We start from the raw sequence: 27,048 nt of genomic DNA, 5'->3' as shown, positions 1-27,048 counted from the left end.
TTAAAGCAGGTTATGGAAACCACACTAAAATATTTTGAAACACATGTGAAATTATGAGCAAACGTGCAAAACAGTAAAATGCATGGTAAATTAAAAACTAAGCTTAAGAAACAATTATTTTCCTCGTGCATTTCATTTTCTATCATTTTACAAATTCATAGTAAGATAAGTAGTACTTTAAATGTTACTCACACTAAATTTCATAAGTTTAACATTTTTGTCCTGCATTGGAGTCAAACATATCTGGTCACTTCTAGAGTGAATTTATAGCAGAGAAAAAGTAGATTTTGTATGAAAATTGACAGGAAAATGAATGACAAGTTCATCCATTCTCCTGGCCTATTTTTCACCGGTCATGCTTCTTGCATTCATTTCATCACAATTCTTGCATACAATCTTGCATTCCACTTTCGTCATTGCCATTTGCTTCTCCCTAAACCAGATCTATTTTTTTTTCGATTTTGTTTCGCACTGTTGAGTCTCCGTCTAGGACCGTTCCCAGGCAACCAAAATGTACGTATAACGAAATCCCCTGGAGGCTTTGTATGTGCAAAATTTCACTTAAAAGATGTCGCGAAAAGGCCTTCTACATACAAAAGGAGGCGATACCGTGATGAATCAAAATCCGGACCGGACCAATATCCGGACACTCTGGTGAAATTCAATAATTTCAATGTTAAATACCGTCGTTGGGGGTGACAATGGGTCAAAAAGGCATATGTACGATTTGTTTATTGAATAACAATCGCAATTTAGCTCCAATAAACTTCAAATTTGGTGTGTATGTACTTTGATGGTACATTAACAACTATTCAAAAAAATATTGAAAAATATTTATTCACAGCGGCACTACAAGTGAATGAAAAATGACCCAATCTCACCCCATAGAGGGGGTGACATTGGGTCACTATAATTGAAATAACTTATTTTTGAGAATATGATTGCAAAACCATTCACAACTGAAGAATATTGATGAAATACGATGCAAACAAGACAAAAAGACATCTAAGATGTTTCACAAGTATGATAAACCCACTTAAAAGAACGATTATACCAAAAATTTGAAGCTATGAGAAAATATATGAGACCCAACATTTATCGTCATATTTACATAAATTTTCTTGTTTGTTTCCCTCAAATTATCTTCATAGTCTCATCCCCATTGCCATAAAGCCTATTCAGTTTTCTCAGAGGTGTACTGAAACAGTGATTATTTTAAACCCTCGCAAATAGTTATATTTCGGTGCGACATTCCTCGATCAATATATTTCAGGCAGATTTTGACTTCATAGTACCGGTATATCAGCGATCCAACTCATTCGTACTTTCGTGAGATGTTTCTGTAATATGAAAACACTAATAAAAAATTGAATTTATTAAAAAAAAACAATTGATAAAATTTTACGATGTTGCTGCGCACGAAACACAGTTGCTGGTTTGAGAAGTTGTCAAAATTCGTTACATTGTTATTCGATGCACGGAATCCTCAAGTAGACTTGTTTGATGTTTCAGAGATGCTGTATTTAGAAAGAATAAACACATCTTAATGAGTAATTGGAACACTCGGCACCGTAAAATGTCAAATAAGTGGTCTTGCAATTTAATTTACTATCGTTCTTGCTTGACCCAATCTCACCCCCATTTTCAATGTTTTAGACACCGTACCGAAAAAAATAAAATTTTTGTGAAAAAATCAATTAGATTCCGGAAAATACTTGTGAAATGTAATGAAAAGTCTTTCAACCTTCTACTAATACAACGATAGAGGTTAAAGTACATGCGTTATACTTTGCACAGGAGGAATTTAATGCTGTAAATTTTATCTAGTTTCAACATACAAGTTTATTGATATAGTAAACAAAAATTAATATATTCTAAAAATGTATATTGTGATGAATTATGTGTAATAATATCTTCCCCAACATATGAATAATTATTTCTAGCGATATCAGCGTTATTAGCTGATATATTATATAAATCATAATTTTCCGTTTTGACCCAATCTCACCCCCTAGACCCATTGTCACCCCCATCGACGGTATCCTTTAAACATGTAAGAATATTATTCCTACGAATAATGTTAACTACTGTTGACCATTGTAACGAGAATTGACATCAAGTTAGCCTTATAAAACAACGGTAATGACTAAAACAAAAGTCAGTTTCACTCGGACGCGTTTATTTTCAAAATTAAAGAAAACCGAAGGAGTAGAATCAATGCGCCATCGCAATTCGACAATTAATCACGCGTTTTTATGTGCTTGTCATTTGTGATACATATTCTGCAGTGATTTGTTTGTGTCTTTTTCTTGATAAATTCAATAGTTTTGAAGAATTTACTGGAAATACACATAATTTAGTGCTAGAAGAAGACTGTCCGGATACTTATACGTGTGGTTTTGAATCCGGACATTGAATCCGGACATCAATTTCCCAAGGTTCAACAAGAAAATATTACATTATAATTGTTCGAAAACCTGGAAAAAGTGGTAAAAGGTTACATCACTGTGATCTTAAACAATATAAACAGAAAATGAGTGTAAATTATGTGTAAACACTATGACGAATGATGCACACATCACAGTATTTTTGAAGACTTCAAAAACAACGTTTAATGATGTTTCATGACCATCCAACAGAGAAAAAATATTGTGTTTACAAATCTATCAATCTGTGTATCGTGATTTGAAGGTATGTTAAATATTTTTTAAGTTTTATGTGAAAAACAGCTGTGATTTTTTGAATGTCCAGAATTTGATGCATTGATGTCTGGATTTTGATTCATGTGTCCGGATTTGTGGACACGACATGATGTAGAATTAACTTAATTTTTACGGTATCTATATATATAAATAAAAATGGAGTGGTGTTTGTATGTCACGAAATGGCTTGAGAACGGGACAACCGATATCCACAATTCTTTCACTGTTGTCTTCTTGAAGGGTTCCGACGTGTTCGTGTGACGAAAAAATTTGGGGAAGTTTTCGGAAAATTTGGTAAACCGGTGGAGTACTTATATGTTATTTTGTATGGGAGGCTTCATGACATTTTTCAACAGCCTACTTGATGGCAAAACGAAGTTTGCCGGGACCACTAGTTTTCAATAAATTCATTGCAAATTACGTGAAAATTATCAAGTTCTATCCTAATAGTTATCGTCTAAAAGCAATACATAATAAAAAAAAACGATTACCCAATTATATACAAGCATTTTATTACGCGTATCACCTTAGGCGTCCGGGTATTGATGCATCACGGAATACGTGCATATATGCGAGTGTATAAATTTTCTACCGAACTAACCTGTGATCTTATGCGACATAACTTATAATAACAAATGTTTATTTGACAGCTGCTACGGAATGATTCGACTTACTTTGTACGAATGTACGGGAGGAAACAAAATGTATAAATGAACCCAGAAAAAAAGCGTTTTATTCGAGGAAACTCATCAATCTGACGATTTTATCCACTGTGTTTTGCGGGTTTGATGTAATATGTATGAATAAACGAGTTATTACGTAAACTTTTTTGCGACTTCTGGTTGTCTGGGTTTACAGCATCAAATTGATTAGAAAAACATACATTTGGTTTTTCTACACAAACTTGCTGATGAATGATGCTGTTGAATAGGAAGGTTTTGAAAACTGGTGCTGATACGATGACATCATCTTTTGAACGTAGTTCTGTTTGCGAATCGTAACTAGTGTCTTCAGCACCGAATTGTTTTTTCACCTCATTCCTTTTGGCAGCAAACTCCAGTTCTATTTGCGTAGCAACCTTTTTGAATCTCAGCCAACTCTCGTTGGTACTCCTCTAAGAAACTCTTGTTCTACCCACCAAACTGATCAGTTCATTCATTTCACAACTGAAGAATATAACAATTTTGGCGACGAGGATTTACGAAACCATTCAAAGCAAAGATGTCTCCAGAGTTTGCAGCAAATCTTTTGAGGATCCTAGAAACCAAGGGCGCATTCTCGCAGAACTTTCAGCATCTCGGGCCGCAGAAACACGAGCTGGTCAAGCCGAACAAGGGGACAGTAATCTGCAACGCAGTCAGCAGCATCCAGAAGAACCACGTCGGCAGAACCAAAATGAGTTTCTCATCGAATTGTTGTCCAGCGGAATCAACGAATCCAACTACGACCCAAAAGCAGGAGTTACTTTCGAAGCCTGGTTTTCCAAGTATGAAAATCTTTTCGAAGAGGACGCTCGTGCTCTGGACGGACCGGTCAAGGTTCGTTTGCTGCTTCGGAACCTGAGTACAGTAGCTCACAAAAAAGAATGTGAATTACATTCTCCCGAAGAAACCGAACGCAGTCACGTTGGATGAAACCATCAAGACATTTAAGTCCATTTTCGGTCGTCAAACTTCGCTCTTCAATCAACGATACCAGTGTCTGCAGCTCAAGAAGGATCAAGCCGACGATTACTTTACTTACGCTGGAATTGTCAACGAGAAGTGCGAAGAATTCAAGCTATCCGAGATCAATGCCGATCAACTCAAGTGTCTGATGTTCATTTCCAGCCTCAATTCATGCAGGGACTCGGATGTACGTATGACTCTTCTATCACGCATCGAGAGCTCCAATTCCGCTACGGCGATGAAATTTCGTTCGTTAGCTGAGGAGTGCCAGAGACTTTGAATTTAAAGAGGTACACCGCTTTGATCGAAAAGACAGGAATCTAAACCGCAGCATTCCAGCAAGCCACAGATGGAAATTCCAAATACACCATGTTGCGGTGAAATGCACTATTCGAAGAATTGTTCTTTCATCCAGCATGAGTGTAAATCCTGTAAGAAGGTCGGACACAAAGACGGTTACTGGCCGTGTTTCAAGCAAAAGAAAAAGAAGCGACTGCTCAAAAACCAAACTGCTGCAAGAGCGCAAGGTGTATTTACTATCAATCAAGTGAACATTGCAGCCAGACGTAAGTACGTGACCCTGGACATCAATGGGAATTCCGTTCGACTGCAGCTGGATAGCGCAGCAGACATTACCGTGATTTATTCCGACGTATATAAGAAGATAAGCAGTCCGGTTGGACATTCAGCATCCATCAATGCCGTGAACGCCTTAGGTGAAGACATGAGTTTGATCACTGAATTAGAATGTACCGATGCATTGAACGAAGTCGCGAAACAAGCAAGATGTTTTATCACCAACATGAAGAACCTCAACTCGTTATGTACGCAGTGGATCGTGCTTTTTGGATTGAGGGACATTCCGTTCAACGCAGTCTGCAATCAAGTTTCATCAAAAAGTTATAAAATGATCAAAAACACTTGTCAACCACCTTCAATCCAAGTTCAAGAACGTGTTTAGTGAAGACCTTGAGCTGTGCACCAAAAAAAAAGGTATCGCTAACTGTCAAGCCAGGTATCGAGCCCGTTTTCCGCCAGAAGCGCCCTGTTCCGTATGCATCAACTGAGAAGATCGAAGCTGGATCGTCTACAAGGTTTGGGGATCATATCTCCGATTCCTTACTGCGAGTGGGCCGCTCCTATAGTTGCTGTACGAAAACCGAACGGAAAAGTGAGGAATTGTGCGGACTACTCAACAGGCTTGAATGAAGCACTGGAATCTAACCAACATCCACTACCGTTACCGCAGAACATTTTCGCAAAGCTGGCGGGCAAGAAAATTTTCACTCAAATCGACTTGTCCGACGCTTATCTGCAAGTGGAAGTCACAGAGGAGTCCAAGAAAATGCTGACGGTCAACACTCACAAAGGTTTGTTCCAATTCAACCGGCTTTTCGCGGGTGTCAAGACAGCTCCAGGTGAGTTCCAGCACATCGTGGACAACATGACCGCTGATTTGGAAGACGTTAGATCTGGACGATATCATAGTAGCAAGTAACAGCATAGAGAAGCATATTGAGCAACTTGATCGTCTGTTCATGCGGATTGAAGAGTACGGTTTTCATCTGAAAATTGAAAAGAGCAACTTTTCCATAAAGCAGATTAAGTACCTTGGACTAATCACTGATGATGAGGGAGTTCGACCCGATCCAGAGAAAGTCAAGGCAATCATCAATATGACAGTGCCTCATGATGCTACAACCCTTCGATCGTTTTTGAGAGCAATCAACTACTATGGCAAGTTTGTGAAGTCAATGCACGAGCTACGCCATCCACTTGATGGCTTACTCAAGAAAGAAGTGAAATAAAATTGGAATCAAGCGTGTTTGGAATCTTTCAACAAGTTCAAGGAAATTCTAAAATCAGATTTGTTGCTGACCCACTACAATCCACAGCTGGAGATGATAGTAGCAGCGTATCCATCGCAGAATGGCCTTGGTGCTATTCTTCTTCATAGATTTCCTGACTGTAGTATCAAAGCCGTTTGCCACGCTTCTCGTACGCTAACAAATGCTGAGAAGAACTACGCCCAGGGTGAAAAAGAAGCACTTGCTGTCGTATTTGCATGCACCAAATTCCATCGCATGGTTTTCGGTCGAAGATTCACGTTGCACACAGACCACAAACCAGTGTTAGGAATCTTTGGATCCTAGATAGGAGTACCCGTCCATACAGCCAATAGGCTCCAAAGTTGGGCACTTACCCTGTTGCAGTATGATTTCAAGCTGGAATTCAAATCTACTGAAAGTTTTGGTTATGCTGATGTCCTGTCAAGATTGATTGATGAACATTCGTAGCCGGATGAAGACTACATTATCGCTAGTGTTCAAATAGAAGCGGACATTAAGAGCATGCAACCCGAAGCAGTAGAAATTTTTCCAGTGACACATCAGATGATACAACAAGAAACGAAGCAGGATCAATTTCTCCAACCCGTCATCCAGTATCTTCGAGGAAACTGGACAATCGCACCGGAGCCTGTGGTCTTCAATCTTTAAGCGGCGCCAATCACTTTGCGAGACAGATGGATGTGTCATGTTATTTGATAGAATGGTTGTACCTCAGACATTGCGGAATACAGTTCTCAAGCAATTGCATGCAGGGCACCCAGGGATGCAGAGGATGACGTCCGTAGCAAGAAGTTTCGTGTACTGTCCAAATATTGACGCTGACATTGAGAATTTCGTACGTAAGTGTAGCGATTGCGCAGCAGCTTCAAAAACTCCAGTGAAGACGACTCGTTCATCGTGGTCAATTCCATCTTAACCATGGACCAGACTTCATTTGGATTGCGCTGGGCCAATTCAAGGACGGTATTTTCTGGTGATAGTTGATGCTCAGTCTAAGTGACCTGAAATATTCGTAACCTATAATTCGACTGCAACTACAACAATACGAAAACTTCATGAATGTGTTACACGTTTTGGTTGCCCTCAAATGCTAGTCACTGATAACGGCACTCAATTTGATTCAGAAATCTTCAAACAATTTTGCGGAAGCCTAGGAATTCAACATGTGCGAACTCCACCATATCACCCTCAATCAAACGGAAAAGCTGAAAGGTTTGTAGATACTTTGACTCGCGCGCTTTATTAAAGATGGGGGAGAAAAACGAGGAAGAAGCTCTGCAAACATTCCTTCAAACATATCGATGCACGCCAAACCTCTTCTTGCAAACAATATATCACCAGCAGAAGCACTTCTCGGAAGAAAAGTTAGAACAGTCTTCGATCTGATGAAACGACCAGAACAGCAAAGGGGTATCCAGCAATGAAAAGCAAGATGCTCAATTCAATCGAAAACATTGGGGCCAAACAGCGCAGTTTCACAGTCGGTGCAAAAGGAGTGATCATCGAGAAAAAAGGTAATGTAGTATACAACGTTCTATTGGAGGACCAAAAGCGTCAAGAATTGATACGGTCTCATGCAAACCAACTTCGACGACGTCATCATCGGAAGCAATATCGGCTCAAGATAATCAGAACCTACCTACCAAGTACTGTTGGACCAGTTTGCAGTTACCGAACTTGTTCCATAGAAGAACGGTGTTCCAGTGATCCTGGCGAATACGAACGACAACCCACAACCTCAGATGAACAATGCTCCTAATAACCACCTGATGTTGGGTTTTCCTGGACCTTCGAATTTGGATGTTCCTGGACCTTCCAGAGCAAACGAGATACGACAAAATTAAGAGTCGCAGCGTTTGGAGAGGAAAAGAAGCCTGCCTTCCGGTTCGCGATCCATCCGGCAGAAAGCGACGGCTCCCATCACATTTCGAAGGGGAGATGTTGGAGCAGTCAAGCAAGCCATGATTTTCCTATGGACCGATGCACGAATTCACTTTCTGACTTTTGAGCGGTGCCGTGTTATTTACGTGACCATGGCAACGAGTGAATTCGGCACCGCTCAAACGTCAAATTAGTGAAAATACCTGAAGGTCGTAGACACAAAAGTCAATTTGGACAAATTGAGATGTAAAATTGTGAAAAATTATAGAATCGTTCTGGTGGGCTTCGATCCCACGACTCCCAATACGCTAGACTGGGCGCGTTAACCAACTACGCCACAGAACGGGTAACGGTTCTGCAGCGCAATCGGCCAACCTGAAACCAAAGTCCGTCACGTCCCCATTTACTCCTTCACAACCCTACATCTCCTTCGGCTCTCTGAGATGCCCAATTCGACTCCCCTAAGCAAGCCTACGAATAACAGTGAGAGATTTTATTTTTAGCGTCGCACTGCTGCCTTGTTTGTGCCACACTACTCTTTCGAAAAACACGCCAAGTCGTTCCCATAGGGGACGTTAGGCACAAGGAAGGACGTTTCAAGTAACACTGTTTTATATGGTATGCCCTCTTCAACATCTAATCCAATTTCTCTCGCCGTTTCCTTACGGTACCTACCCATCTAGTACTCATTGCCTTTTTTCTATGCTCCCTCTTACTTCGAGCAAAATAGACCGATATGCCGGTAAACAAATTAAATACAAGCCTTCAGATATACAAGCGGAACGAGAAATATTTGAGTCTCGGGTGATTATCACTGAAAAAAGGTCGCAATCGACGTATAGAGTAGCTGTTGTATTTAGGATCATCCAAGGAAATGATTTTGGGTTTTTGTGCCAATTAATTATTCACACAGCATAGCTAAGAAAGAGAAAAGCTTCCTCTGTGAAATTAAAATGCTCACACGGTCTTATATTGTCCAAAATACAGAGGGGACTATTAACCTATTTGTAACCCTTAACTCAGTTAGTAAACATTTGTTTATCAAAAAGAACCAGCTCTTGAGCTTTCTATTTCTAAATGTATAAAACATAAACAATAAAACCATGCGCAAAAAAGTGATAACCTGAAATTAATTTTATTAAAAGCCAGGACTAATTACGCATACTGTGAATGGCATCCATTGATACACATTTTGATATCGTGAATTGCCGTGAATCGCAAGTCAGTCCCATCTGTAAAAAGTAGGCATTGAGGAAATGGGCTGTGAAGTTTCCAAACTCGTTTCTATACGAATACAGGTCGGACTCGATTATCCGGAATTAGTTTTTTGATTTTCTTATTTTTCAGCTTTTATGCATAAATTTGAGATAATTTATTGTTGCAATATACAATATGAATGATTTAGCAGTTTTGGACTTAGGTACGAGTAGGGGGTTTAAAAAAAGGGATTTTTGTGTATGCTGGTCAAAAAATTATTTTCTTCTCAGGAGCCCTAATGTTCCTAGAAATAATTTCTGGATATGCCACTGCATCATACAAATAGAATAACGAAAAGAGAAAATATTTCAGTTCTTTTATCGCGAGTTTTAATTTTTCTTTTAGTGATTCGATTATCAGGAGGATTCGATTATCCGGAGTGAAAAAAAAAATCGATACTTCGGATAATCGAGTCCGACCTGTATTCAAAAAATTCCAGGGGATTGGAACATGTTCGAGTTTCAATAAAACTTTCTCAATTTGCTTTTCACTGCGATATCTTTTCGAGAAAAATATGAAGATGTTCAAATCATGGTTCTTTTTTGTGTTACACGTTACGGAAATCTGTAGTGGGACTGATATGCGATTACTTTTCATCATGGGTCAATTTGACTTGCTGTTTTTTTCCTAATTTTTCTGAACAAATCATATTATCTCATCAGTGCAGCTGAAAGAGCATTGGAAGATATGTTGAAAACTGAACTCAACTCAATTTTTACGAAAATGCAGATGGGACTGACTTGCGATTCACGTCAGTGAACTCATGCAAAATTTTACAACTCATCGTTGTTGCGTTTAATCAATACTCTATTTCTCCGTCTACAATATTTAATTCAAATAATGAGCACGTACCACAGCAACAAACCCCCAATCATACGAAGTTTGAATAATTAATCAATACTTATCGACTACAAACTCATGAAAAAAGCATCGAAGCCGCATCCATGTTTTCATTTTACGCTCCACCCATTTTATACAACTCATCAATTCAGTCGATTTTCCTTGGTCATCGTTTCCCTTAGCATGAATAAAACAAAAATATTAGCGTTATCTGAACGGACCCTTCCGGAAATTTTATTTCTCCAATTTTCCAACAACCCACTCCAAGTACTGACCCACGCTGGAAAATACTCCAACCGGGCGACTCTCGTGACACTCCACCATGTGATTCAATATTCCAGCCACCTCGTGAACGATTCCCACTCCTTCGACTTGGCGCGTTCTTGTCACTGCTCCACCCGAATCGGCATGACACTTTTCGCCTGCGTTAACCGGGGCCGTGCAGAGATATTCGTTGGCCCGACGGAAACCCGGAGGGAGGTAGCCCCGGCATTGGTCCTGCTTTAGTGCGTTCAGTCGGGAGCGTACCTTGTAGCGGCTGTTATATCCTGTTTGGAGAAAAATGAGAATAGTTAAATTTGATTGTCATGAAAGACTCTAATCTGCCAATAGTAAAAAAATTTGATTGTCATGAAAGACTCTAATCTGCCAATAGTAAAATACTGAGGTTCATATGTTTAATAATGAAGCTTTGAAGAATGCATCGTAGGTACTCTCTTGTTGTGCGAACACAAATTATTTCTGTTGTCGAAAGTATTCAAACCATCTAAAGCACTCAAACAGCAATTTTCAGTGCTACTTATCTACCGTGCCTTCAAATTTTCATTTGACCCGTTAGTGAAAGCTAGCAGTGGTAATTCTTCTTAGACACCGTTTTGACGAAAATTTCTTAGAAGGTCACGTCTTCTTTCGTTCATTCACTAAACAACTGGTTGCAACCACAAACAAAAGGAAGGGTGAATCAGTGCGCATCGTATCTTATCGTATCTTCGTGCTGTGCGTACACGAATTGTCTCTGCTCTTGGAAGTTTTTCTTGAAAAACTACCTAAAACAATAAAACAGTACTTTTCAGTGCTACAAAAACAGTACTTTTCAGTACTATTTTTTCTACTATTGATCCCTTTACGATCCTTGTTTGGACCCGTGCCTTCGAATTTTCGTTGGACCCGTTGGCGAAAGCTAGCGGTGGTAATCCTCCTTGGACACCGTATTGGAAAAAAACCTCTTAGGAGGTCTCGTCTTCTTTCGTTTATTCACTAAACATGGTTGCAACTACAAACAAAAGGAAGGGTGAATCTCTGAAAAACTGTCACTAAACGTGGCAGCAATGGAAGAAAGGACGTTTCTCCGGGAAGCGAACTTTCTTCCAAGGATGAAAGCAAGGAAGCAAAGAGTGCCGCCTATCGTTGTCAGTTATTCCGAATTTGTGGGATTTAGGTAGGAGATCTTGAACTCCATTAGAAGAATCAATGTTTCCTACCAAATCGCAAAAAAAAGGAGACTGACGCGTTTTGCCGGAAACTCTTAAAGATCGCGAACTTATTCTCAAACATCTTGAAGAGAAGAAGCACATTTTTTTTACTTATGACGACAAAACTGAACGATTGTTCAAAGTTATCTTGAAAGGTCTCTCAAGTGACTATAAGTCACCTGAAGAGATCAAAAATGGAATAAATGATTTAGGGTAGGTGTACCGGCTATGGCCATAGTGGTTCCCCAGTCCAAGTAATCATTATGAAAAAGAGAACTCAATATGGCATTGTTCGGAATGCGCTTTCTCAGGAATATTATTTAGTTCACTTTAACAAAAAAGATCTAAATAATATTTATATCAATATTCAAGTAGGTGCCAAAAGTGGGGTCATGGAACAAAGAATTGCTGCATGGATGCTAAATGCATGATTTGCGGAGGTTCTTCTCACGGTCTTGCGATTCCGGCTGAATGGTGACTTCCGGTTCGCAAGCGCCCCGAAGACCCAAAGCCGGCGGTTCGTCGTGATCGATACTACTCGGCTTAGTTCCCGACGGGGAAGCTAGCCTACTCGACGGAGGAATATCTCCCGAAACCGGTAACGTTACGCGTTGTTCATAGTCCGTTGTTGGCCGGTAGAGTGCCGAAGTTGGTTGGAGGATGGCTTCCGGTTCACTGGCGCTCCGACGATTCAAGCCGGTGATACGTTCGTACTACTTAGAATAGCCCCGGTGGAGAATCTAGCCTACTACGACTCGATGGAGGTCGACCAAGTGTCAGGGTCGGTTCCGCAATTCCGGTTGGAGGTTACCTCCGGTTCACAGGCGCCTCGACGACTCATTACCGATAATACGTTATGCTCGTTCTACTCGGTCTAGTCCCCAACGGAGGATCTAGCCTACTCCGATCGCGCCCGATGGTCTCCTCTCATCAACAGAGAGACTTGTCGAGTGCCGAGGTCGGTCCGACAATTCCGGTGGGAGATTAGCTTCCATCATATTCCAAAGATCGGGATCGCCCATCATTCCGTGTACCACTCCTTCTTCACTGAAGTAACACCAAAAGCAGCTGCCGCAGTGTTTCGTACTATGTTGAACCTCGAGCATGTTCTGACGTTTCTTCAATCTCCATACATTCAGGACAGAATGGTGAAGATGCTTTGCCGAATCGATGCAGATACTGCTTGAAGCAGCCGTGACCTGGCAGGAACTGTGTCAGGTGGAAGTTCATTTCTCCGTGCTCCCTGTTCACCCAGGCCAATAGATCCGGGATGAGCCTGTGGGTCCACCTTCCTTTCTCGGAGGCATCCCATTCTTGCTAGCCAGCGAACTTCCTCGCCTGCCTGGTTTCTCTGCGCTGATAGCAGTCGATGTCTTCAGACAGGATGATGCAGATCGGAACCATCCCAGCGATTACGCATACCGCCTCCGACGATACAGACCTGTACGCGCTCACCACTCTCATGGAACGTTCTATTTAACTCATCCCGTTTCCACTTGGTCTGTAGCGCCGCGCTCCAGGCTGGCGCACCGTATCTTAGTAGCGACGTTGATACGGCAGAAGACGTCTCTTATTGCTTCTTACAATGAATGTTTTTTGTGATTCTTCCACGAACTTTCTAGGTATTTAACCATGTGCTTTAAAGAGATTCCTATGAGAATGGCTACTGGAATTTCTTCATGATTTATTTTCGTTCTTTTCAGTGCTTCAAGAACCTTTGTCAGTTTTCACTAATTTTGTCCACTAATTCCCATAGAAAACCATTCCCAGACTTTCTGATATCACCAGAAAATTTCTCGAAAAATCTCTATTGAACTGCTTGAAAAATCTCTTGAAGAATTCCGCCAGAATCATTTTTCCTGGAAGGTCCTCTACGTTCTTATTACAAACAAATTCCAATTGTTAATTTAAAGTATCCTCCAGTTGGTCATTAACAATTTGCTTAGGATTTTCAGGAATAACTATGGATTCACTTGGATGAACAAATCCAAGAGTCTCACCAGAAACGTCTTCAAGATCACCAAGCAAGTATTCATTTCACAAATTCTTTAGGGAGTTCGCCAACAGTTTTTCTGTCTTTGCTTTTGAAGTTCTACCTAAAGTTTCTCTACAGGATTGTTTGAAAAAAATGCAGCAAAAATTATCCAGACAACTTGCAAAAAAATGATTCCTTCAGGTGTTGCTCCCGACAAACATTTTTGCTGAATAAGAGTTGAACAAATCATTCTTACGCATATTTCACTTGAATAAACACTTATTTAGCAACTAATGTTTCTTGGACTGCAAAGATTCCTCATAATCAAGCATGGTAAAATTTACTCACTCACCCGAACGCTACCGATAAAATATCTGCAAAGTATCTGCTACCACCAAATGTTCAGTGACTGCCGAACGCTACTAGAGTGAGCGCAATCCCGATGAATCGCAAACGATTGAGATAAACCGAAAATGAAAAGATATACGGAGCGGAGAGAGCACCTATCAGCTCTTATATAGGAGACACGGAAGAACGCGTTCGCCATTCAATCACTGAATGCTTTCTGCGAAATGTACGGATTTTGCGTTCAGTGAATCCTTTCGCCTTGTGTATTCCCAGTCAGTGAACGCTATTCAGCTCTCAAACACGAATGCCACTCGTGCGGAATCGGAATGTAAAGAATCATTCGCTACAGCAATCGGATGCCTTCGGCACACGGAATCGGTAGTGAATCATTCTGTTGCCGTTTTTGTCTAACTTGTTGCTCGGCGATCAAAAAGAAAGCGCATAGAAAATTGAAACACTTAGCTTGGTTGGAAAAACGGCAATCTCGCTCTTGACCGCTTGTGGACGTGAGCGAGAGAAACGTAATATTCGAGTGAATATTTCCCATCCTTGCTCATAATATTCCACAAGAAGTTCATGAGCAATTGAATCGTTTCAATTGGGAAAATATTATTAATGATTTCTCAGAGAAGTTCGCCGCAAATCTATCTTTATTTACTTTTTCACAGGTGATATTTTTCAAATATCTTCAAATTTAAGGAGCAACATATCGCATTCCTTCAAAACACTCTCGATTTTTATGTTTATTTTTTTCGAAAATGCCTAATATGTTGTAAGATAAGAATTCTTATATTCCTAGAATGTTCCTAGTGGAATACGTTCAAATGTTCTTTCAAAATCTCTTCCGCGGAAATACTCAAAGATTTCCCTAGAAATATGTTCAGGAATTTCCTAGAGAATTATATTATTGTTTCCCTAAGATTGTTCCAAAAAATCTTCTAGAAATTCATCTTACTATTTTCCGTATATTTTTTTGTCTTTTCAAACCGCACTAATGATTTTTTTTTTAGAAATTAAGAAAATAATTCTCAAGTTTTACCATTTATTTATGAACTTCACGAAAAGTTTCTCCAGAAGTTCCATCAAGTTCTTTTTCAGGTTCTAGAAAGAATTTTGCTACAAGTTTCTCTACAAATTTCTTAACCGCTATGCTAATTCAGAAACAAAAGTTTTCCTGGAGGTTTTCAACAAATTTCTTCTGAAACTTCATAGGCAAGAGACATTTTAAAAACAATTTTCTTTCCAATGCATGAATAATCCGGTAATTTGAAGTAAGATTTCTAAAAAACAGAGAGCCCAGTGAAAAAAAGATTATTCTGTCGTTTTTCATACAAAATAGCCAAGTTTGGAAACTTGGAGCTTGACTCCTAGAGCTCCGAGTAATCTAAAATTTCTACCGCCACTAGGAAAAAACTTGAAATTTGTGCAGTAAAAAATTCACACTATTTTGATCACACACATTGAAGTTATCGCAAATGTTTAATATTGAAAAAAAATTTCAAAATTTTGGTTATGGTTTATTTTGAAAAGTATGAATTTTACAGAAATAAAAATACATACTTGTTTTACATACGTGCTTTCAGCTCTAAGAGCTGAGATCCAAGTCACCAAACTTGGTCATTTGTGATGTATTTTGGAAATATTTTTTACGGACTATTGACGAACTTTGCTGAAGAATTTGTAATAAAATTTTTGGGAAAACTTTCTGCGAAATATGTCAGTATAAGATTTGATAGAATCAATGATTTTTTGAAGAATAGCGAGGGAAAACTAAACTTTTGAATGATTAAGTGACATTTTTAGGTAAATCCAGTAACAATTTGCTAAAAGAATATAGACATATAAGTAATGGATGTCCACCAAGAGGAATCCGCTTTGAAAGTATGGACAGGTCCCACAATATTATTTGACTAATAAAAGAGAGTTACAAAGTGGTGCAGGATGATTCTGGAGGGAGGCAAGCCCCCCTGGCACCCCTGTTCCTACGCCAAAGAAAATTTCAGACAAAAATCGTTGCAATCTTCTTCTTCTTCCTGGCAATATGTCCCTACCGGGACAGAGCCTGCTTCTTAGCTTTGTGTTCTTATGAGCACTTCCACAGTTATTGACTGAGAGCTTTCTATGCCGATTGACCATGTTTGCATGTGTATATCGTATGGCAAGTACGAAGATACTCTATGCCCAGGGAAATCGAGAGACCGGTGGGAATCGATCCCACGATCCTCAGCTTAGTCTTGTTGAATAGCTGCGCGTTTGCCGCTACGGCTATCTGGGCCCCCGGCAATCTTCTATTACCACGATTAATGCGCTATACACACTCAATCTGTTCGGTAAAAATAACTGGGTTTTTGAACTACCGAAAAAGTCAGAAAACCAAAATAAAATGTCAGAAATCGAAAAACAGAGATTTTTCATTGAAATTTTGCAGAGAGCTTTCTTTTTATATCATATATCGATAAAAAATAACACATGATGAAATTTGCTTTTTAATTACGCGTGGCGACAGTTTTCACTTTACTGACTTTTTCGGTAGTTCCAAAACCCAGTAAAATTTTACCGACCCCAGTAATTTAATCTAAGTGTGTACGTTTAGGTTAAGTAAATTGAAAGCGTTTTTTTTTTCGCTTATAAGCAGGTGAAATCAACTTACCTGTAAAAATTATGAACTGCTACGGCAAATGAAATGTAATAAGTTGTTAACTAAATGTCAGTTAAAGCTTAATTTAGTTTTACCAAATTAAGATGATAGTGTTGCCCAACACATAACACATAGATATATGAATGTAATGTTTGAAATGATACTAATCAAGGAATAAAAAAAATAATTAAAGCATCTTGATGTAAGAATGAAATTATACTAACAAATAAATTTAAATTCAGTCTCAACATGAATAACACTTTGAAGAATAACATACCGCATCCATTGTTGCCCCATCCAGCTAAGATAAGAACCTCATCCGACGCCGGCAACACAGGTCTCTCCGGAAGACACACTGGACGGATCCATGCTGTAGTATCTACCGGTTGAGCCAACCGCAACAGTGCTATATCATTTAGCTGGGGCCTTTGATGGCGAGCGTACTGTTCATGAATGAAAACCTTCTCCACTGGGACATCCACCGCCGGATCGGCACAGTAGAATTCATTGTAGTCCTGGATGGCAATGCAATCTACCGTCGCTTCCGTGTCCCATTCTCCGAGACGGATCGTCAAGCTGTTAGCATGGGGAAAATTTGAGATGAAATTAGAATCCAGAAATAGATTATCCATTAGTTGAAATTACTTGCTCCATTTGCTCCTATCAATTACGCAGTGAGCCGCGGTCAGCACGTAACGAGAGCTGATAAGCGCCCCTCCGCATTCGAATGTTGTCTCATAAGCTGTAACGATTCAACTGTGTCTTACTCGGACTCGACAATTCATCATCAATCGACACTAAGGTGGCCCATTTTTATGTGAAATAATCAATTCATACAAATTTTAATTTGGGCCCCCAGAAGCTGCTGTAAAAATTTGAGCAGAATCCGTCAACTTTAGGGGGGTGGCTAAATGAGCTTGAAGTTTGTATAGAAATAATCAACCAAATGTATGCGAAAATCGGTCCCAATTACATTTTCGACCATGCTCAAGTGGTCGGTAATGAAATTGGAAGCTCTTTTCCCATATATTTGGTTGATTATCTTCATACAAACTTCAAGCTCATTTAGTTGTAACTAAAAATTTTGTAATTTGATTATTATGGGCCATCCTAATCGACACTTACGCAAATTCCCAAAGTGCACCAGTGCCGTCCACGGTTGTTCGTCCAGTTTGGTAACATTCTCGCCGAACAGTTGATAACTCGGTTGAACACCGCAATCTCCCGGCGTCGGCAGCAGCTTCCACTGGTCCAACTTGGCAGTGCTGCTGCCATCCACTCGGTTGGACGTGTCGAACGAAGAACTTGTCTCTTCCGGAGATGCCGCAGCTGCCGAGGTGCCAATGGAATGGTTTGGACAGCAAACTAAACTTTTACGTTTCAACTTTCCGCACTCGCTTTGGTAGAGAAAACTGATGTCATCCATGTGGAGATTTTCCTTCCGAATGGTGGCCAGCACAATTGGGCACTCTTGTACCAGAATGCAACGACCGGCGTCACGTTTCGGGTTGATGCAGGTGGCATTGTAGGGCACTGGAAAGAGAGGGAAATGGGAATGTTTTCAGGTGGAACCGCATATAACACATACATCTTATTCGTCTTCTTAATTCTGGCGTTACGTCCCAACTGGGGCAGAGTATGTTTATAGGTTAAGGTTCTTTTGAGCATTTCCATAGTTATTAATCAAGAGCTTTCTTTGTATTTGAACATCTTTGCATGTAATACACAACTAGGGTTTGCCACATTTGCTCTCACTAAAAAGAGTACATTTTACAACTCTATACATGAGTACTGAAGAGTACGCAAAGCCATAAAGCTTAAAATTTTGAAAACGAGGATTTTTACCTTGCCTCAAATGACTTGTTTTGATCAATTTTGTTGTTTTTTAAATCTTAGGTATTTTCTCGCCTTAACTTTATATGCGAAAAAAAAGCTTGATTTAAACAAAAATGGAAATATTTACTAATTACGCTTTAAACCCAAAATAATGCAATCAATTTTCATATTCTCATTCACAGTTTTTATTAAAGACTAGTGGTCCCGGCAAGCTTCGTCTTGCCATCAAGTAGGCTATTGTAAAACGTCATGTCCATTCCCCATACAAAATTACAGATTAGTTTTCTCCCGTTTTCCCGACTCCGAAGACTTTCCTAAGTTTTTCTTTCACACGAACACGTCGGAGCCCTTCAAGAATTCAACTGTGAATGATTCATGAAAATCCATCGGCCCGTTCTTGAGCCATTTCGTGACATACAAACACCATTCCATTTTTATTTATATAGATTTAACGAAATTTAATCTGAATTTAATTAGCTAATCCTATAAAATGCTTGCTTACTATACTGGATTTGTGGTTCTATGTGAATCGATTTATTCAATATTTATTATGATGATGCATATCATATCAAAGATATCATCAATCCGTTCAAATTTGGGCAATAGGGTAAGTGTACAATTAGTGGTGCACCTAAGGGAAAACTGCTAAAACATGGTGTAAAATCATGAAATATATGATTTTAACGTATCATTCGATAGATCTTAAATCCTTCTATCATTCAAATGTATAAAAATCACGATTCATTTGAAATTTCCCTGCAAAAAGCCTTGCACCAATAAAAGGAACATTGCTCCTTTAGTGGAGGTATGTTTTAAGAATGGTTCCTTTATTGGCGCAATCCATTGCGCTGATGGGGTACTATAGGTGCAAGGGAGCAAAATACTTACTTACTTATTTGGCTTTACATCAATCATCTTGATAAAGCCTCGCCAACAATAATTCGCCAATTCACTCGGTTCATGGTCGCTTCTCTCCATCCTCGACTGTGACCCACGCTCTCCAGGTCCTGGTGCACCTGGTCAATCCACCTAGCTCGCTGCGCCCCACGCCTTCTAGTTCCGACCGGATTCGTAGCGAACAACATCTTTGGAGGGTTGTTGTCCGGCATTCTTGCAACATGCCCTGCCCAGCGTATCATTCCAGCTTTAGCTACCTTCACGATACTGGGTTCGCTGTAGAGTTGAGCGAGCTCGTGGTTCATCTTTCGCTGCCTCACGCCGTTCTCCTGCACGCCGCCGAAGATCGTCCTTAGCACTCAGCGTTCAAAAACCCCAAGAGCTTGAAAGTCCTCCTCGAGCATAGTCCACGTCTCATGCTCATAGAGAACTACCGGTCTTATGGTGAAGATGAATCGAAGCCAAAGTTCAAATTTTCAAGAGCACGGATCTGGAGAACTAAACATCCGTTTGAGCTGAAAACCTAATCGATTGGTCACCACCAGCTAGTGACCAATCATTAAAGTTTTCAATTCAATCGAATGTTTGGTTCTCCAGATCCGTGCTCTTGAAAATTTGAACTTTGGCTTCGATTCATTTTCACCTTATGAGCGTTTTGTACATCGTGCATTTGGTGCGGGGGTGCGGGGCCGTTTCTTATGGAGTCCATAGTAGACACGACTTCCGCTGATGATGCGCCTTCGTATTTCCCGACTAACATTGTTGTCAGCCGTCAACGAGAATCCGAAATAGACGAACTGGTCTAACACCTCGAAGGTATCCCCGTCTTTCGTAACACTGCTTCCTAGGCGGGCCCTGTCGCGCTCAGTTCCGCCAACCAGCATGTACTTTGTTTTCGACGCATTCACCATTAACCAGACTTTTGTTGCTTCGCGTTTTAGGCGGGTGAACAAATCTGCCACCGTTTCAAATTTTCTCCCAATAATATCCATGTCATACGCGAAGCAAACAAATTGTCCAGATCTCATGAAAATCGTGCCTCGACTGTTAAGTCCGGCTCTCCGCATGACACCTTCAAGCGCAATATTGAACAACAGGTACGTAAGTCCGTCGCCCTGTCGTAGTCTCCGCCGAGACTCAAACGAACTGGAGTGTTCGCCCGAGATCTTCACGCAGTTTTGCACACCGTCCATCGTTGCTCTGATCAATCTTGTGAGCTTCCCGGGAAAGCTGTTCTCGTCCATGATTTTCCATAGCTCTACGCGGTCGATACTATCGTATGCCGCCTTGAAATTGATGAACAAATGGTGCGTAGGGACCTGGTACTCACGGCATTTCTGGAGGATATGCCGCACGGAAAAGATCTGATCCGTTGTCGAGGGGCCGTCGATGAAACCTGCTTGATAACTTCCCACGAACTCGTTTGCTATAGGTGAGAGACGACGGAAGAGAATCTGGGATAGCACTTTGTAGGCGGCATTTAGGATGGTGATTAGACGATAATTTTCACACTCCAGTTTGTCGCCCTTTTTGTAGATAGGGCATATAACGACTTGCTTCCACTCCTCCGGTAGTTGTTCCGTTTCCCAGACTCTGACTATCAGCCGATGCAGACAAGCGGCCAACCTGTCCGGGCCCATCTTGATGAGTTCGGCTCCGATACCATCCTTGCCAGCGGCTTTGTTGTTCTTGAGCTGTTGAATGGCATCCTTAACTTCCCCCATCGTGGGAGCTGGTTGGTTTCCGCTATCCGCTGAGCTGACGTAGCCATCGCCCTCGTTGTTCTGACCTTCTGTGCCTGTGTTCTCTGCGCTATTCAGGTGTTCATCGTAGTGCTGCTTCCACCTTTCGATCACCTCGCGTCCGTCCGTCAAGATGCTCCCATCCTTATCCCGGCACATCTCAGCTCGCGGCACGAAGCCTTTGCGGAATGGGTACAGCAACTCCATCTCTTGGCATTCCACCTCTTCCAGGCGGCGCTTTTTGTCCCGGAATAGGCGGGTTTGCTGTTTCCGCTTCAGTCTGTATCGTTCCACGTTTTGCCGCGTATCATGCTGCAGCATTGCAGCCCGCGCTGCATTCTTCTCCTCTAAAACCTCCTGGCACTCCTCGTCGAACCAATCGTTTCTTGAGCTCCGTTCCACATATCCGACAATGCTTTCGGCAGCGTCGTTAATGGCTGCTTTGACTGTCCTCCAGCAGTCCTCAAGAGGGGCCCTATCGAGCTCGCACTTATCCGGCAACGCTGCCTCAAAATGCTGCGCGTACGCATCCGGTTGTTTCAGCCGCTCGAGATTATACCGGCGCGGGCGTCGGTACCGTACATCATTGATGACGGATAGTTTTGGGCGCAGTTTCATCATCACCAGGTAGTGGTCGGAGTCAATGATAGCGCCACGATAGGTTCTGATGTCGGTTATGTCGGAGAAGTGCCGTCCATCGATCAAAACGTGGTCGATTTGCGATTCTGTCTGCTGAGGTGATCACCAGGTGTACCGATACGGGAGGCTGTGCTGGAAATAGGTGCTACGAATGGCCATATTCTTGGAGGCGGCAAAATCTATCAGTCGTAGGCCGTTCTCGTTCGTCAGCCGGTGGGCGCTGAACTTTCCAATCCTCGGTCTGAACTCCTCCTCCTGGCCAACTTGAACGTTCAAATCTCCTGGCTTGGGCAGCGGTCGTACTCGCGTTCGAGCTTCGCGTAAAATGCGTCCTTGTCATCATCAGTGCTTCCGGAGTGTGGGCTATGCACTTTGATTATGCTGAAGTTAAAGAATCGGCCTTTGATTCTTAACTTGCACATTCGTTCATTGATTGGCCACCACCCGATCACGCGCCTTTGCATATCACCCATCACTATGAAAGCTGTTCCCAGCTCGCGTGTGTTGCCGCAGCTCTGGTAGATGGTATGATTACCTCTAAACGTTCGCACCAATGCTCCTGTCCAGCACACCTCCTGCAGCGCTACGATGTCGAAACCGCGGGACTTCAGTACATCGGAGAGTATGCGAGTACTTCCAATGAAGTTGAGAGATTTGCAATTCCATGTACCGAGTTTCCAATCGCTAGTCCTTTTTCGTCGCTGTGGTTTTTTGCCGATTGTTCCAGTCCGTATTCTCTCGTTGACGTTCCTGTGTTAATGTGTTTTTACGGCTGACTTGCAGGGCCTGACACCAACCCCCTAGATTTCCGGAGGACCATTCCCCCTACATGTTCGGAGGGCATTAGTGCGCAGTTTAGCTTAGAGTCCTTCTCTGGCACTCGGACGATGATCAGCCGCCCCTGACATGGGGAACAGACGCTGTTGTGAGCCGCTTCTAACATGGAGTACAGACGCTCCAGGTTTGCAGAAGCAAAAGCAAAATAGTTGTATGGTTAAATTTTATTAATATTATTTGATTACTTGTATCATTTTTGCATCGTAATAATAGAAAAATATCACATAATCATTTATTAGCGCGAAACATGCCAAACACACTACCTCCACTATTGGAGCTACCTCCACTAAGGGAGCGTTTGTCCTATTATAGTTTATTACGAACCCTATTTTATAAGTCGAGTCAAGCAAAATGACTCGACTGGAGTCACTGTCAACCAAAAAAATCACTTGACTCAGCTCTGTCGACAGTTTATGTGACTGGATTACTATTGAACAATGCACGAGTTTACTATTTGACGTTATTGTGCCGTGTTATTTATGTGACCATAGTAACGAGTGAATTCGGCACCGCTCAAACGTCAAATTAGTGAACTCGTGCATGGATCAATCCATGAGTTCACTAATTTGACGTTTGAGCGGTGCCGTGTTCATTCGTTGCCATGGTCACATAAATAACACGACACCGCTCAGACGTCAGATAGTGAACTCGTGCATTGGTCCATTGGTCCATAGGAGTCGACGGGTGACATCTGATATATGGATGCTTACTTTGATCGACAGTGACTATCGACGAGTCACATGAATATGCTCGATTTACAAAATAGATCCCTGAAAAGGCATGTTTTTGTACAGGAAACTAGAACTAAGAAGAGTGAATTTTTAGACCTTCGATCTGAAAAGAATCTCAAGCATTGTCATTCATCTAAGTTTTTCAAATGAATTGTTAAAACATCTACATAGAAACTTAGAAGATACATATTTGATTAGGGGGACTATTTTGGAAATCGAGCAGATTCATGTGACTCATCTGTAGTCGCTGTCGATCAAAGTAAGAATGCATATTTCAGATGTCATCCGTCGTCTCCCATAGTAACCCAGTCACAAAGAGTGATAATATCTCTATGGACAGGATCGTGTCGAGCGCATTTTTGGTTGACAGTGACTCCAGTCGAGTAATTTTAATCGACTCGACTTATAAAATAGGGCCCTAATTTAAACGTTTATTTTCGTGTCTTAGATGCTACATTTTAAAGAGAAAACCTTCCATTTCCACAGATTTGATCAATAGTTGGAATTGGACCATTGGATAACGCCAATTCTAGTCAAAGTATTTGAGCAAAAGTTGTTCCAAATAGTTCAAAACCAATTCAGTAACCAATTATGAACTACTAGTTGTCCCGACATACTTGTTACCAGTAACCTTTGGAGTAGACAGAAAATCACTACAAAAAACTGTCCAATTTGTGTTCCCATTTTCCAACTTTCTCGGCAAGTTCTTTGAAAATATAATTCCACACAACCACGTCGCAACCCTTGAGTAACGCAATTATAAAGGGATGACGTAAATCGGTTGGCCTGTTCCTGTGTCATTTCATGACATACGAACACCATTCCATTTTATTTATATATAAGATGAACTGGAAATAAAGAGTTAGTTGATTTTTTATTAATGATTTTACCGTTAGATCAATTATTTCAATGTTCCGTAAGATATATGAAATTATTAATACTTTATACTTTATTATACTAATCATTATTGTACTAATCGAACCAATTCGATTCAGATATTATGTAACGAAAATTGTTGGATCTCCTATTTTCATGAGAAAGATCTGGTTTCTTCAAAATATTGTTTGATCAGTTTCAAACGGTTATCGTCATTAATAACTAGCAGAAAGCACATTTCAGCCGATTTAGCAAAAAATTGATACACAAATTTTAAAATTGTTGGATCTCCTGTTTTCATGAGAACGATTTGCTTTCTTCAAAATATTGTTTGATCAGTTTCAAACGGTTATCGTCATTAATAACTAGAAAAAAGCACATTTCAGCCAATTTAGCAAAAAAAATTGGTACACAAATTTTAAAGGCAAAAAAGAGTACGTCTGGTAACCCTAGACTTAATGGTTTTCAATTATTTTTTTGTCAGTATAGTCGTAAACATATGTTGTTTCAAAAATTGGTCAAAAAATCTCGGGAATATTTGTGTTCATTCATTTATTTAGTTAACAGCTAAACAGATAACACTGAATCAACAATTTCACACCACAATAATCGGTTCGTGGCCGCATCTATCCTCGGTTTCTGCCAATAGAAATATAAGTACACCTAGGTGGGGAAACGATAAAAAGGAATACAGCTAGTAAGTACATCCAACATAATCAACACATAACACGACATAATGTATCATTGTCCACAGATTCCTTGAAATTCCTCATCCGAATCACACTTATTACAAACTATTGCCATGATTTATTACTCGGCCATGATTTATTATTTATTGGCGAAACCCACCCTAACATATCTCAAGAGCACTTTGCAAGAGGGTGCTTTTTTACATATATCAGTGCAAGTTATGTGAACAATCCAGAAGTTGGTAAACAGTAGTTATTGAGTTGCCTCAACAGCGTATCTGCTACGAGATTACAAAATACTAATCATAATACTCCTCCTTGGAAGCATCCGCAAACAGACAAATAACGAATTGCATGTTGACTCAATGTCGAGATGTCGGTTTTTGGAATTTGATGAATCCATTCGGTAACATTGTTGGTAGATAGGCCATAAATTCATGCAGCTTACAATACTCGATTCCATATCGTTAAGTAAAATTGTTTTGCACAATAGAACTTGTACTTGATTATACAGCAATACCACAGTTACAGATTTGTATTTGAATTTGCGTACCGTAAAACGGGGTAACTTTGCTAATGCGGGTAACTTTGATAGTGCGAGACCCACAACATACTAAACGAAATAACAAACTTTCTGTTAATCAGTTAAGCAAAACGAATGCAAAAGTAAAGACTATTAGTATGACACTTCATGTCAAAGCTATTTTTGTTGGAATCAAGTACATTTAAGGATTTATTTGCATGTAATAAAAATTTATAAGATTTTAGAATTTTTAAAAACTCACAAACAATCTGTTCTACGATCACTATTTCATGAAGTCATAATAAGTTCGTCACTTATCCTTGCCAGCCTAGTTGTACAAGAACATGAATTCGGTCTCAAATCTCTTTGAAAAACCCATTTTAACAAACTGGGACCATTTTTGTAATCTAATTAGGATAAAAGTACTTGTTTTAAATATATATTTTAATTCTTTGAAACAGCATGCATAAATATTCAAGTTTTCATAAAAAAAACTATCAAAGTTACCCCGTTTTACGGTATTTATAAGTAATAACGTTGACGGTTTACGAATTATTCCAATTTATTATACAGTTCGACATCACTCCGAGACAAATGATCGTATCAGGAATCTAATTCGTCATGGAATATGTTTTTATAATATTTTCTGTCCTATTTACGTGCACATAGCTCTTTACGTCAATCTTTCAACCAGTCAACAATAGTCAACCAAAACTGTTACTCATCAACCACCGCAATAACTCGCATTTTAGTGAACTAATTAAAACTACACAATTAGTACGCTTAACAGCTTGCCAATTCTCGCTCAAAATAACGCGACATCAGTCGTACTGTCGAGTAATTAAAACTTTAAATAATATTTCATCGCTCAAATTTCCACCTAACCACTCACTTCCGGAATTCCTGGGAGCCTTCCAATGTCCAGCGACAACGGACGCACAAATCACCATTAGCACTATTAAACTTTTCATTCTGAACTATCCTTATTTCACGACGGCACGTTTAATTCACAATTACAGAGCCCAACTACTGTGCAAAACTACCGCGTGCTCTGTGAGCCGTTCCTGAGCAACTAATGCGCGAACAGGCCACCACCGGTCAGTCGTTAGACGTGCGGACTTCTGGCCACCTCTCGAAACGTCACAACCGGTCTCACCGAAAGACAAACACAAAAACTTCACCAAACGATAACGCGCGGAGATAATTTCCGCCAGACATAGGTTGGTGGTTGCCAACTTTTAATTGGCCTCTGACTTGCAGTCAGTTACCCCCACCGCCGAGTTAAACTACAATTCTGCTTAACTGACCAAAGTGGCCAAGTTCATGAGAATCTACCGAAACCGAAAAGTACACGCGCCGCACTAATAAGGTATAATTACTGCCTCTGTTCGGATTCTGATCGAAGGGTGGCAGGAGGGCAAAAAATCTTGCTAGGGGAATGTGCAATCATCGAAGTCGATGTGAGAGAGTGTTCTTTCATTTCATGGGCGATGTGCCTAATTTGATTGAACGTATTTGTGACAAAGGCAGGGCTGGTAGCAGGTGTACTGTTAGAAACTTGGTCACTCTCTCACTCTAATGCAAGTCTCTAAAAAAGCTCTATTTTGAATGGAAAGTCTGTAAAGTCTCTATTTTAACTCTCTATTCT

General features: G+C 40.5%; 1 protein-coding gene across 2 annotated transcripts; it reads right to left on the bottom strand.

Annotated features, from left to right (window-relative positions):
* Positions 1-10,398: 10,398 nt before the first annotated feature.
* LOC23687745 (serine protease easter) lies at positions 10,399-26,847 on the bottom strand. 2 transcript variants are annotated; one of them, XM_021855868.1, is made up of 6 exons: positions 26,293-26,846; positions 17,756-18,163; positions 17,276-17,372; positions 16,908-17,206; positions 10,684-10,745; positions 10,410-10,562 (listed from the first exon to the last, which is right to left on the bottom strand). In XM_021855868.1, exons 1-6 carry the CDS (start codon positions 26,369-26,371, stop codon positions 10,527-10,529), a joined length of 981 nt encoding a protein of 326 aa, XP_021711560.1. In that variant the 5' UTR covers positions 26,372-26,846; the 3' UTR covers positions 10,410-10,526. The 2 variants fall into 2 exon arrangements, with proteins under 2 accessions (XP_021711559.1, XP_021711560.1); XM_021855867.1 differs by having other exon boundaries at positions 10,399-10,745; positions 26,293-26,847.
* Between the last annotated feature and the right edge of the window lie 201 nt (positions 26,848-27,048).

This window comes from Aedes aegypti, chromosome 3 (genome assembly GCF_002204515.2).
Source record: "Aedes aegypti strain LVP_AGWG chromosome 3, AaegL5.0 Primary Assembly, whole genome shotgun sequence".
NCBI classification, from domain to species: Eukaryota; Metazoa; Arthropoda; class Insecta; order Diptera; family Culicidae; genus Aedes; species Aedes aegypti.
Note: the sequence above shows the minus strand (reverse complement) of the source record. Positions and strands in the feature narration are given on the sequence as shown.